Source organism: Diabrotica virgifera, chromosome 5 (assembly GCF_917563875.1).
Source record: "Diabrotica virgifera virgifera chromosome 5, PGI_DIABVI_V3a".
In the NCBI taxonomy this organism is placed as follows: Eukaryota; Metazoa; Arthropoda; class Insecta; order Coleoptera; family Chrysomelidae; genus Diabrotica; species Diabrotica virgifera.
Window position 1 is genome coordinate 144388333 of NC_065447.1, and position 15427 is coordinate 144403759.

At 32.6% G+C, this 15427-nt stretch overlaps 1 protein-coding gene across 1 annotated transcript in view; it reads right to left on the reverse strand.

Annotated features, from left to right (window-relative positions):
* Window positions 1–260: 260 nt before the first annotated feature.
* LOC114331799 (sterol regulatory element-binding protein 1) overlaps window positions 261–15427 on the reverse strand; it is a 101357-nt gene continuing 86190 nt past the window's right edge. The window contains exon 13 of the mRNA XM_028281460.2: window positions 261–859. Within this exon, the coding sequence (XP_028137261.2) occupies window positions 639–859 (221 nt within the window). The 3' untranslated portion in view covers window positions 261–638. The remainder of the gene's footprint in view (window positions 860–15427) is intronic.

Genomic DNA, 15427 nt, shown 5'->3' on the forward strand with positions numbered 1-15427 from the left:
AGGGATAGAGTGTGCCCGAAGACGCTTGCTTCGCAAGAAGTTTTCACTTCTGTCAGCACTCCCCAGAGTGCTTTAAATTTTTTTCATTTTCAGATGTAATGTGAAATTTTATGACGCCGATTTTTTGTCACAACTCGTTATTTTAAAAGTGTCATTGTGTCACAATTCATCAATGAAAATTAGTCGTCTATAGACGTTCTGTCCATAAACGCGTTAAATTACAACTAAAACTATACACAAGAGGAAAATAAAAAATAATAAAATTTATAAAAACTAAGTGTATTAAAAAACATACTTATAATATTTACACCCATATTTTTGTAAAGCTAAAACTAAAAAAATATTTCTACTTTAATACATTAATGATTTACCTTAAGTTAGGAAAATTTATCATCTAATAAATATCATATCTCTAATAAATTACAAATAAATTATTATAAGATAACTAAACAGCTTACTTCCATTTACTATTCCAGAAAACTACTCAAAAACGAGCGAGGAACATGCCCAAGATGAACAACGTTCACGAGGGACACTCATCCAACGTTTTTTTTTTCTAGAAAAATATCATATCATAAAAACTATAGTTATACTGTTGCTCTCGATACTTTTAGCAGACTAGTAAGTCTATAGGAGCCTTAATTATTCACAGCGCTGGTTCCAAGGGTTTTCATTAGTTCGTAACAATCTTGCAGTCTTTTCTTATCCCCTATTTTTTCTAAAGTTTTGGCTGCCTCAACTAACATTCCTGCTCTCTCTCCCGGAGACGACAGAAGGGGCCCTGGTAGGTGTTTGCATGCCATGTAAAGCGCTGTGGCGTGCTGTCGCTGACCGCCTAACTCATGTTGGTTTTTATCACCTGAAACATACCAAATCTTAGAATAATGAATAACTACATAAGGGTGAAACGACTACTTAATCTTACTTAAATTGTGCTGTCCAACAAATACAGTCCGTACAATATAGATACCGTTGCACGTCCTCCGCGTCATAGCACGTGACGTCACATGATGCCAACACGAAATATTTAAGTGGTAGGTCTGTTCCTATTTAGAATCGTTTAGCCGAATACATTGGAATTATAGCCACTAAGCTAAAAGCCACAGTTAAAATGCATTGCAGGTAGCATAGATCAATGTATTTCTTACGGGAGAACGGCTGACCACGTTGCTGGTTTTCCCCGAGCGGCGCATCATGACCGGTGATTTCTCAGTCTATCCCCATACTACCACGCACCTACCACTGTGCCGACATGAGCGGCATCGCTGCGCGTCGTAAGACCAACACTGCATTCTAACTGTGGCTTCTACTTTAGACATATTTTATTATACACGCGTAAAAATAATATTGGAAGATTTATATTAATGTACATTTAAAGAAACATACCCTAACTTGTTTCATTTAATTTGTATAACTGGAATATAAAGCGTTTTTATAAAGCACACTTGTTCGGATTACACTCTAACTGCGAACGAATAAAGGTGACATTTTGGCATAAATTGGTATAATTCACTTACGCAATAATTATGTGATATATTTGATTTAAAATGAATTCAATAATTGAATGGTGGGCTACAACAATGTTGTAAGCGACAGAATTGAGATTATGCAGGAGATGAAAAAAAACATATTGACAAGCTATTTATGAACATACGGATACCAACATTGTGGTAAGAAAAACTCAGGGAAGGCAAAATGTTTTTAGCCAGATTGAAAGATGCTCGCATTGGTCTTTGGATATACAATAATATTGCATTAAAACCTCACTTTGACCCAATATGTCGCTTACAACATTGTTGTAGCCTACCATTCAATTTTTGTAACTGGACAACAAAGTCAACTTGATCCCTGACGTAGATAATGACGTGCAACGGTATCTATATTGTACGGACTTTATGTACCTGTGCCTGCATATTCTCTAGTGGGTCTAGAGCAGGGGTGGGCAAACTTTTTTAGTAAGGGCCACCACATGTTTTTGGTCTGTTACCGAGGGCCGCAATATTTGCTACCTTAATATGTTCTAATTTTTAACTTTTTACTAATTTTGTTTAAGCGGGGGAAGGGGGGATATATGGTTTGAAATCAAGCACCTCTTTTTTAATTTTGTTTGAAACTACGGTAGAATTATTTTATTTTTAAATTAAATAAACATATTCAGTACAATTCAAAGAATATAAAAAAAATTCAAGACCAAATATTGAAAAATAAGCCAAAGTATAAGGTATTAACTCTATGACTTTCTCGAGGTAACTCTCTCGAGTTTTTTGATTTACTAACGATTTTTGTGTTTTTGATATCACTCAGAAGTCAAAATAACGAACTTTTTTGTAAAAAATGGTGAAAATCAACATATTTATTATTATTAAACAAAAAATAATCATAAAACAAAAAATATCTCGACAGAAATGTCTAAAGAAAATCTATGAAAAATTTCAGGTGGATCTGTCAAGTAGCTTTTGAGTTATAATGTCCACCGCCTTTGAAAAAAGCAATTTTGAGAAAAACGCTTTTAGTTTTGAAAACTTTTATTTTCAATTTCTTTTTTGTCTGTCAAATCGTAAAGTGACGCACACCGGAATATATTTTTGAATCGCAGAGTAATTTACAAAAGAAAAGGGAACAGCTGTTGAACGTTTCTCACTACGCTCAAGCTGCTGCAAAGCGAGTCGAAGGTAGAAATATTAAACATGCTGTATTTTCGGTAATTTTACTCTGGTAAAACGGAAATTTTCAGAAAGTATTCTTGAAGTTATGTACTTTTATTTAAAATAATAATAAAAATCGAAAATTTCCAAATTTTCAAATTATGAAAATTTGTCCCCCTCCTTTTTTCACTAATATTGTTGTGAACCTATTTCCTTGTGGCATCTTGTGCAATTAACTATATTATTTGATTAGTTTAGGTTAGGTCCTTAGTTAGGTCCATTTTATTTGGGAATAAGCCAGAATTTAAATTTGAAATTAAATTTATTTGACGTTTCGATTTCCACTTTGGAAAAGGTTATCAAAATACAAAATATTAATAAATGAAGCATTTATTTAATTATTTTAATTTACCTACATATTATTGTTTTGTATTTTAACCCGGGAGTAGTCGCGCTCACTTCTATAACGCGAACAGTCGCGTGTTAGATTTCATCTCACAATACGAATTTAAATACGAATTTACAACAAATTTTTATTTTATAGTATTTTTATTTACTTTCTATGTTAGAAATATTATTTCTAACAAGTATTAAAGCTAAATGGCTATCCCCAAAGCCATAAATTCGACAAAAAGAAGAAGAAGAAGAAAAAAATACCTACGCATTACTACACCCTTCCTCGAGGCACTTACGAAATTTTTTCAAAATTGCAAAATTTTTCATTAAGTTATCGCGAAAAAAGGAAAAATAGGAGATTCTATCTAACGGCGGGACAACTCGCGGGTTAATAACGATTTCCGAAGTAAAAATCGAAACGTCAAATAAATTTAATTACAAATTTAAATTGTGACTTATTCCCAAGTAAAAGTGATACCTAATAAACCGGGAGATATTAACAGAAGTTCAACCACGATTTTCTAAGTCCTGCCCTTTGCAATACTGGAAGGTTAGGGAAGGTACTTACAATTTGTGAAAAAAACCACGGGTTTCCTGTGACATTTTTCTGTGAAAATTAGATTTTCCATGAATAAAAAAATTGGGAGTTGCGATGAATTTTTAAGTCCTGCCATATCCATAGAATAATAGGATACTATCTATTTTATGAAGAAAATTTTTTGGGCAGGACGGTCGCAAAAGGACTAAGGGAGTATACATATCGCACCTTGGGAAGAAGAGTGTGCCAACTCAAAAAATGGCAATTTTGAGTTAAGTTGACTAAACGATAGTTTTTAATGTACTCTTTTGGGTAGAAGAGTGTTCCAACTCTAAAACCTCTTATAGTTCATTCAGTTTTTAAAAGTTCAGTATTCCTTTGGCTAAATCTTTCATATATTGGCAAGAATACTGTGCCAAGTAGAATGGAACAGTCTTCTTGTAAAATATGCAGTCAGAATTATTATTATAATTTGCTGGAAGAGTGTTCCTTTTGAATTGGTACACTCTTCTCCCAATAATAACACAGCTGATCGTGGGTTGGCACCATTAAAAGTTAGGTTATGTTATGCATACTTAACATTATGACTGACAATTACTAATTTCGACAGGAGATTTTGGTTAAAACATTAGTACTTTTCGGTTTTCGTTCATATCAGAATGGAAAATAGATTATCTGTAGAAAAATCCAATCAAAAAATGTCAAGAGCCCAAAGAATAATTGAGTCGGCTTTAAAACAAATATCTCAAGGTAAGTTGTAATTTTGCATATTATATAACCTAATTTTTGTTGTTTCTATAAGCATCTAAATTAGTTTCTGAAAAGAATTTTATGTAGATACATACTTACCTACTATTTCGAAGTGAAATAGTAAGCTAATATTTGTTTATGTATTCATTTCAATTTAGTTGAGGGTTTCATTTAACTTTACAAAGTAAGCCTACCTACCAGTTTAAGTAATTATTATGATTATAATTCATCACTTTTTCTTTCCAGATGATGTATCACAATCTTATAATGAGACAGCTGTTAATAACAAAATAGAAATTTATGATGATGCTACACAAACAAGTGGGTCTACTGAATTGGCTGCACCTGATTTAACTGCTGAATCTCAAAATGATATGTCTTCTAATTCAGCCATGCAGGAGGAAATAATTACATCATGTGATGATGACTATGTTGATAATACTTCCGAGGATGAAAATTGGGAACCATTGTCAAAAAAAAGCAAGCAACGGTATTATAATAGAGTATATTCAAGTGATTCAGAGGACACAGATACTTCATCAGACAGGTTTAGTAGTAATATTAATAAAAATTGTAATGCTAGTACTCATAATGTAGTTATAAGTAGTTCTGATAGTGACATAGCAGAGACGCCTAAGAAGCGTGTACGGAAAAGGTTTCGTAACGAATTAAATTGGAAAAAAACTGCAGCAAAAATCAAACGCAATTCAGGAAGTTCGTATATTAATTCAAGTGGTAAAACGATTGAAGCAAAATCATTAAAGCCTCCATGCAGTATAAACTGTCTTCTAAAATGCACTGAGAAGATTAATAATCAAGAACGTCAAATAATTTTCAACAACTTCTATGCTTTACAAGACCTAACACGTCAGAGAGACTGGATTGTAAGGAATATAATGAAGGTCCAACCAAAATATCGGTATACTAAAGAAGGAAGCAAACGATCTTATAATAACAATTATTTTTTTGAATGTAATGGTAGTAAAATACAGGTATGTAGGCACTTTTTCTTGAACACATTAGACATTAGTAAAAGAACTGTTAGTACTGCTTTAGAAAAATGCAACAATGAGGGATTTATTGAAGGTGAGCGACGTGGTAAGCATGGGAAACACATAAAACTTGATGACAATTTATTACAAGGCATGTTCAATTTTATCAATGCAATTCCTAGGATATAATCCCATTATTTGAGGAATCAAACTACAAGGGAATACATAGATGGTGGCAAAACCCTTTCTGATTTACATAGAGATTATAAACTTGAATGCCAACAAAATAAAACATTGTTTGGCAATTATACAGCTTTCAGAAAAACATTTTTAGAAAAATTTAACATAAGTTTTTTTATTCCGAAAAAAGACAATTGCAGTACATGTGAACAATATAAAAATTGTCCGGAAAATGAAGAATTTAAATTAATTTATGATACACATTTAGAAGTAAAGGAACAAGCTAGGGAAGAGAAAAGAATAGATTCATTAAGGGCAAAAAATAAAGAGTGTGTCACAGCTGCTTTTGACCTACAAGCTGTGCTACCAACTCCATGTGGAGATGCATCCTTATTCTATTATAAAAGACGACTTTCCACCTTAAATTTTACGGTATATGATATAGGAAATGCCACTGGATTTTGCTATGTATGGAACGAAGCTCAGGCAAGACGAGGCAGTAACGAAATTGGTTCTTGTCTTCTATATTTTCTACAGAACAATTGCCAAAATAGAGATGTCATATTCTATTCTGACAATTGTCCTGGGCAAAATAAAAATCAGACAATCCCGTTAGCCTTTCTCTATGCAGTAGAAAAATTTAATGTTAATTCTATTACTCACAAGTTTTTGCCGACTGGACATACCCAAAACGAAGGTGACATGGCCCACTCATTGATCGAAAAACAAAAAAAATTAGCGTTACGTTCTGGCACTATTTCTGTTCCAGCGCAATGGATCACTGTTATTCAGACAGCTAAAAAAAATGGTAATCCACTAAAGGTTCAAGAGCTGAGTACAGAGGATGTTAAGGACATAAAGCAAATGATGGGAAATAAATCAAATTTCTCAAAAAATACCTTAGGCGAGACTGTGAAATGGAAAGAAATTAGTGTCGTTCGAGTTGAAAGAGGAAGCCCATTCCATATTTTTTATAATTACAATTTCAAAGATGAATTTAAGGTTTTAGATATAAGAGAAAAAAAGAGAGGACGACAAGCACAATTAAAATTGAAACCAGCGTACAATGACCCTCCTGGCATTTCGTCTGCTAAAAAACAAGATTTGTTGTCCCTTTGTACATCTAATATAATAAATAAACAGTATCACAATTTTTATGAGTCTTTGCCGATTTCAAATTCAGTTGATACAAACAATTGTTAGCTGAAGTCAATGAAAATTGACTAAGATAATTAAGGTAATTAAAGATTTAATATAAGTAATAATTATTTCAGTATGTATTTAAGTGTAACCAACCTTTTTATAATTTGTAATCAGCTCTATGTAACTTAATAAATGTACGTTAGTTCTGCTACTGTGTTTCATTTTACAGTAAAACCTGTGGTAACGGCCACCTGTCAAACCGGACACCTGAACTAGCCGGCCAGTTTCAAAGTTCCCCAAACCAAAATTTGTGGACTACAAAACCTGGTATTAGCCGCCACCTTTTTATATCGGCCAATAGTTCTGTCATTTTTAGTGACCGTTATTGACAGGTTTTACTGTAGTAAAACTCTACGTTTGAAAAATAATAATAATAAACAACTATCATAATGGGAGTAATTTTGAGTATCTGTACCAAAACCAAAAAATAGAACTCTTTTTGGGAAGAAAACAGTACCAAGTCAAAATAATGTGTATAATTATTTATTAGATGTATTTTAATAAAATACTAAAACTTACTTTCATTTATGATGTTGTTTTTTATTTATATCCGCTAAAAGAAATATCTTTTTTCTACTATTGGATTTAACATTTTGCTTCAAACATTAAAATGCCTCTCCTGTAAAATGATATATTTTGAATTGGAGCAGTCTTCTTCTCAAGGTGCGATATATACAAACATGTAATGAAAATAATGAAATTTTCATGATTTTCTAAGTCCTGCCAACTTAATAAATTAATTATATTTATTTCAAAATGAACAAAAAAAATATTGGCATGACGTCACCTAATGTTTAACTGCACTTGTTTCTTGGAAAATTTTGTATAAAATTTTCACTCTGGTTCCGTGATTTTCTAAGTCATAAAATAAATTTTGTTAAAAAATAAATAATTTCAGTATACATTATGCAAAATGGCAGGATGTTTAGTTACACCTTTTTTACTATATATAGTTAAAAAATTTGTAAGAAAATTCGTGGAAAATTTCACGATTTTCTAAATCATGCCATTTCGCACATATCTCAAGAAGGTTAATATAAATCTATTTTCAAAGAGGCAGGATGGTTGTATAGTTATTTCGTATAAAAAAATTAAATTATCTGTCTGTAAAATTATTTTAGGGTGTTATACAAACATATTCATATCACCACATTTTTCTTGAGTCATACCATGTCGAGTATGCTTAAAAAACACTAATCTAAAACCGTTTACAACTTTACAAATGGGCCTTGTTATGCAAAAAGCAACCAACCCACATTTTTGAGGAAAACAAGATAATGTCACATATCGATTTAAAAATGTGTATTCTACATTGTGTAAAAAGCAACCAAGCCATTCTAAATATTAAACCTTGAAAAATACTACTCCAAATTATTTCTGTTTAGTAATAGTTCACTTAAGATTTCGCATAAGACAACCAACCCTCTTGGATTGTTTCTGTGTATCACTGGACTGAACATATTTATGTATTACATTGCACTGTCGAAAAGTACCAGCCAAGTGGGTTGATATTGTTATGCCGATTACGGTTCCTGGAATGTTGCATCTTTTTGTTTTTACGTGTAGGTACTGACCAATATTAGTTCGTGCTTAAATATTAAAATATTTGTTGTGTTATATCTATTATATTATGAAGAAATCTTTGAATCTTTAATGCGAAAAATATGTTTAAATCAAGAACTGTTAAAATAATTAAAGCGGCTGGCGAAATTGCAGAAAATGGTAAGTTTTAGGATTAAGGCTATGTTTATCTTACTTTTTAAATATTATGGTTTGTTGTTTTGACTGATTATCGCATAGTTTTTATTTGTATTGATATTATGTTTAATAGTAGAAATTCTACTGTATTGTATTACAGAGTTGACTGAAATTATTCGGTTTTATTCATGGATTTTGTGGGTTGGTTGGAATTTGCAGATTGCATTTTATTAGATATATTTCCAACAGTAAAAAGAAACCAACCCACAATATGGCTATTTTTTTTGTAAAAATTTATTAGGATAATTTTGATACTACTATGATAAAATTGCTCTAAAATTAAACTATTGATTAGTGAAGTTATCGTTTAAAAAAATACGACGGAAAATTAAATATTTAGAAAAACATAAACAGTTAATTTTGTCTTAATTTACAAATTGAGGGTTGGTTGCTTTTCGTTTAACATGGCCCAAATGTCATCAGACCATCTGGTTGGCGGACGACCTCTACTTCGATCGATATGCTTCGTCTAGAAGAAGCATATCGAAGTCTTGTAATTAGTTTCTTTAAAATAGCTGAAGAACGCTTTTAATTGGGAAAAACGAAAACTGGTACACTTATTTATCTTCCAGAGGTCAATTGTCAAATGTCAATTATCAATTGTCAATTTTTAGTACCGGTCATAGGGGTCCGTTTGGGTACGGAAACGGATATATTATCGAATAACTTTTCTGTCTAACTTTTAAGCATCTCTGACACTGGATTATTGAATTCTGGGATAGTTTTGTACTAAAAGGTACTTTTCCTTTAACTCAGAAGAATACGCAGTGTTCTAGAAAAATCGATGTGAAAAATTTTTCGTTTTTTGGTTTTTTAAGTTTAAAAGAATTTAGAAAAATTCTATTTAGAAAAACGAAAACTGCTACGTTTATTTCTCTTCCAGAGATGAATCGATTTTATCAATTGTGAATTTCTAGTACTGGTCAGTGGTCATAGGCCTATTTAAAACGTCTATTTAAAAGTACGCCCACCAATGAAACGAGTGTGATTCATGTGCCTGAAACTTTTTTATCTTCGAGAGGCCCCACACCAAAAAAAAACATGAAACATAAAACATGAAACGTAAAATAAAACACAGCTAAACAAATAGAAGTCCGCACACACAAGAAGCGAGTGTGCATGCACATAAAACATTTTTATCTTGGTGAAATCTGTTTCAGGAAAGAGATCGTGTTGTATTTTTCGGTTTCAGTTTCATTGTTTTGGACAGTTAATTACGTGCATAATATGAATTCCGACCAAGAATTTAATATTGCATAGGTAATGATAAGAAAATATCAGTTTTCTTTAAACCAGGACCCACAATAAAACAATGTAGATTTTTGAATACTCAGTCTATAAAATGATTTAAATTTGGGAAGATGATTACTTAGTTCATTTGCAACCAAATACGTACTATGGTTATGATGTTGGGCAGTAATAAAAAGTTGCCACAAGAGTAACAACCTCGTCATCATTACTTTCCATTGTTGGCTATACAAATTTTCATTTTGTTTCTTTGATTAGTATATAATATGAAACGGTTTCGTCCTTCACAATTCATTTTGTTTCATGTTTTACGTTTTATGTTTTTATTTCACGTTTCTTTGATCTGCGGCCTCCCTTAGACAGTAATAAAGGTTTGCCATGACAGCAACGACCTCGTCATAACTTTCCATTGTCGACTATACAAATTTTATTTTTGTTTCTTCGATTAGTATATCACATGAAATCAAATGTTTTTTCACAATTTATTTGTTTCTTATTTCAAGTTTCATGTTTCACGTTTTATGTTATTTTAATCTGCCTTAGGAAGCATTTTCAGATTAGGTGAATTGTGTTAAATTGCCTTAAAATTATCTGAGGAATCTCCGGTCGTCATTTGTTAGAGTTTCTGGACACCCTGTATGTTGTTAGTGGTAGATATTATCCTGATATTGTAGATATTATCCTGATATTGTTTCCTATATTTGATAGCAAAATGTACTAACACTAACAACACCAGAATAAATCGATTTTTAAATACAGCATCTATCTACTTGCAACTTTTTGCATTGTGTTCAGGATAACATCAGGAAAAGGTGTATAATATAAAAATGGGTGGAAATTGCATTTTAGTGCATAACATGCATCCAAAAGTGCATAAACCTGTCAAAATCAGTGTATGAAGGGCAAAATTTTGTTATTTGGGAGGTTTATGGAGTTACGAATACGCAAGCAGAACCGACCTCAGAATCATCTAGTGCCCAGAGTTGCTGCTAAGGCACGTCATCTGGAGTTTCGTGGAATATCGGCAATAAATTAAAAAAAACAGAATATTCGATGGTTTTTGGGATGGCCGAACACGAATATGACATTACAACCGACCCTCGGAGCACCTGGTGCCCAGGGTGACTGATCTCGAATTTAAGAGAGTTTTTCGGGGTCGATTCTGATGGCGTATTCAGTTCAGCAACCACAAAACTCTTCGAGTAATCTACTTGCATCACTTTAGTGTCTGAAAGCCTCGAAATTTAAGAATACGGCGTGTATATCAGTCACCTCGAGCACTAGGTAAAGACCTGTTCTAATGTGACATTCTTGTTCAGAAACCCCAAAAGCCACCTGAGTAATCTGTCTGTATCAATTTACTGCCGAAATTAATATATAAATATGGTATAGAAAATGCTTAGCAAATAAAAAGGTACCATAAAATATCATTTTATTATAATACTAAAATACAGGGTGTCCCATTTAAGAAAACTCAGAAAATAGTAATTCCGAGTTCCAAGTTTCAACCAACCCCGTATACTAAAATTAAACATTTTGGTATACTATTATTAACTGACAATAGTAGACTATATTAAAAATCGTTTAAACATAAATTAATAGAAGTTTGGATATCAAATCACTAACAATATGTATAGGGTGTGAATGTTCCTACAAAATTAAAAAAAAAAACGTAATTATATTTTAAACTACCTCGTATAATATTTCGAAACATTATATTTTATTAAAGAGAACATCGAGTAGAATCCAAAAATGTAAAAATATACAGGGTATTCTATTTAAAAAAACATAAATTTTTGTCACCCTGTGAAAACGGGTAGTCCTGTATATTAGAAAATACTGTTAAATTATAGTCCTATCTGTGGCACATGTTTTACCTAAATAACTTTTTTTCGTGTATCTTACGACAAACGAGTAATTGGACTAGCCCACACTAATGCCCCACCCTGTATACAAAATAACCATAAAACCATCCTGCCTCTTTGTATATAGACTTATATTAAGATTCTTGAAACATGTGCAAAATGGCATGACTTAGAAAATCGTTGACTTTTTCACGAATTTTCTTACAAATCTAGGACTCCTGCCGTCTTACAAGAACCGTTTAACCTTCCTGCCGAGTACCGAAAAGGTATTGGTTGTATTTGAGTATTATAACTTTTTAAAGGCAGGACTTAGAAAATCACGGAATCAGGGTGAAAATTTTTCGCAGAATTTTCCAAGGGACAAGTATACTTAAACATTAGGAGACGTCATGCCAATATTTTTTTTGATCATTTTGAAATAAATATGTTTAGTTTATTAAGTTGGCAGGACTTAGAAAATCATGAAAATTTCATTATTTTCCTTACATGTTTGTATACATATATACTCCGTTACCCCGTTTGCAACCCTCCTGCCCAAAAAATTTTCTTCATAAAATCGATAGTATCCTGTCTATCTACGGATATGGCAGGACTTAGAAATTCATCGCAAAACCCTATTTTTATTTTTTGGGAAAATCTAATTTTTACAGGAAAATGTCACAGGAAATTTGTGGATGTTTCCACAGATTGTAAGTACATCGTCTACCCTTCCAGTATTGCAAAAGGCAGGACTTAGAAAATCGTGGCTGAACTTCTGTATAATATCTCCCAGTCTATAAGGAAAATGATATATCTTCAAAATCTTTGAAACGATTTTCAAATTCCGTCAGCAAATTACAAGATTTTCTTTATAAATTTTAAACTTATTTTCTGGTACATTTTTAATGATTGTAATGAGAAAATAATTGAACTAATTATTTTCTTTATATGATCAATGAATAGTTTGAGTTTCATTTTGCGTTCAAAACTAATAATAAATTTAGCAAATTTGTAGCAGTTTTTCATTTCTAAAATAAAGTAATTTTCTCCCCTAATTCACAGCATCTTTTAACCTGGGATCGGTTGCGCCGTTAGAAAAAATGTAACATTTTATCCTTTTCTGGATAACTTGATGAACATTTTTGCAACATAACTTTCCACTTGTAAGTGCCTCGAGGAAGAGTGTGGAAATGCGTAGGTTTTTTGTGGAATTTATGGATTTGCTGAGAACCAATTAGCTTTAATAATTATTAATAATTAATAATTATAATTGTTAGAAATGAATATTTTTAACTAAATAAAAATACTATAATATAAAAATTTGTTTTAAAGTCATATTGTTAGATTTATTCTAACGCGCGGCCGATTACGTGGCAGAAAAGTGCGCGACTGCTCCCGGGTTAAGAACCTTTTCAAAACTTAACCATAGAATATGATTGTGGTATAAGACATTAGTATGGTATTTTTCTAACTCTTCCAAAAATGCTGTGAATGCACGATGATTTAATTCTGTTGAACGAACAAAATTAACTTTATTAGTTATAATTGAAATGACGTAGTCTACTTGAAAAACATATTTGCACAATACCTGCAGATGAATTATTATGCAGTGAAAAAATAATAAATCATGTTCCGGAAATTGTTAATAAATATAATCTTTAAGCTTTCTCAACATTACAATATTTGACCCTCTTAAACTTGGTGCACCGTCAGTTGTTACACTTAGTAGTTGGTTACGGGTTAATTTAAAATTTTCCAAACAGTTCCTGACTTCAAAAATATCGTTTCCATTTGTTGAAATTTCATGGATTTCATTGATGGAGCCGACAAAACATTAATATTAGCAATAATTAAAAAACAATAAATAATTAAAATATTTTACTTTTTTTCGGCGGGCCGCATAAAAATGTCTAAGGGGCCGCATGCGGCCCGCGGGCAGCACTTTGCCCACCCCTGGTCTAGAGAGTATTGCAATAAATTTTGTGTATTATTACTTATGATATACAAGGCACTATTAATAAAAAATAAAAATATATGGTTATTAATAAAAATACTAGGCTGTTCAATAAGTTTTGCAGTTCGATAAGAAAAATACAATTTTATGGTTTGAAATACACTTTATTATTGAGTATAGTCTTCCTGAACATCAATAGACTTGTTCCAATGAGATTCCAATTCATAAATTTCATCCCTGAAGTGAGAATCTAGGGCTGCGCAATACGCTTCCACAGCTGTTATGGCCTCATCATTTGATGAAAAACGCTTGCTTTTTTTTTAAACAGAAAGTGGCCAAGGGCCAAATCTGATGAATAACGTGAACGCTCCAACAATTTCAACTTTTATTCATGGATTTTAGGCATTGTTAAAATGCTCATATGACAGGATGCACTGTCCTGATAAAAAAATATTTTTTTCTTCTACAAATCCGGATCTGTTTTCACAAATCCTGTCTGTTTTTCCTTTATCTCGCCTAAAAAGTTGCAAAAATATCCAGTTTTACTAGTTTGCAAGTAATTCACAAACAAAATTCCTCTCGCATCCCAAAAAACTGATGCTAACTCATTTTTGGCCGATATCTGGACACGAACTCATTTCGGAGCCGAAGAACCAGGTTCACACCACTCTTTAGCCTTTTGTTTTCATTCAGGATCAAGGTGATAGACCCAAGTCTGATCCATAGTGATGAATCGACGCACAAAATCTACTTTATACTTTCGAAAACGCTCTAAATGTTGTTGAGAAAGTTACATTCGAATGTGTTTTTGGTCCGTTGTTAGCGAATGAGGCACCCATTGTGATTTGAATGAACACAGTTTTCTGAAACCCAACACTTCAGTCAAAATACACACACCCAAACTTATATGGAATCACCATGTATTTCAAAGTATGTAATATTTATTTCTTTTGAAAAAACTTGTTACTGTTGCGAAGAATAAAGGTTTTTATTGAAAATAAACAAATCTATAAGACAATCAGATAGTACAGCTCGGTGCGGTATAGGTTGTTTGCTTGAGTTGCAAATTGAACGAAAATAAATAAACTAACTTTTGTGTCCAAAAACGAAAATATGCGTCATATGGGGTTATAGAACTTACAACGGAAAAAGATTATTGGTCTTGTGGGGCAAGTAATGTTCTCAGAGGGACATAGCTGTAGAGCTAGACATAACACAGGGCGTTCTGTTCAAAACCTATGCTAGGTAACAGGACTAGGAAAGCTCAAAAATAAAGCAAGGGAAAGTCGCCAAAAAGTAATAACGGCTCGCCACGATCGTTTAATTGTCCATTCAGCTGGAACACACCCAACCATTTCTCACCTGCAGCTCCAAAGGCAGCTTTTGGAAGCTACAGGTGTAACTCTTTCAGTTGAAACGATAAGAAAAAGAGTTCGTGCCAAGAAGTATACAGCAGGAGACAGTTATGGGTTCCGGAGTTATCCAGACAGCACAAGATTGATCGCCTAAATTGGCGTCACCAAAACTGGAACATTGGGAATTGACAAAATGTGCTATTTTCAGAAAAAGTCAGGATTTGTTTAAAATCAGATGACCAACGAAATCGTATACTTAGAGGTCGAGGAAGACAAGCAAGAACGAAAACTGTCAGATCTGTTCAAAATATACAAGAGGAAGTAATGTTCTGAAGAGGAATTGCGATCCGTAAAAAAACTCCTTTAATTTTCATCCAATCAACTTTAACTGCTCACAGGTATGCTTATAACCTGTAGTTAGGCTCTGGAGAGGTGCAACAGGAGAAAATTTAATTTTTCTGCATGATAATGGACCTCCACATACCATTAGAGTGACTAGAGACATCACTGAAGCAGAAGGTATCCCTTGTTTGGAGTGGCCTGCTTGCTCACCCGAGCTTAACG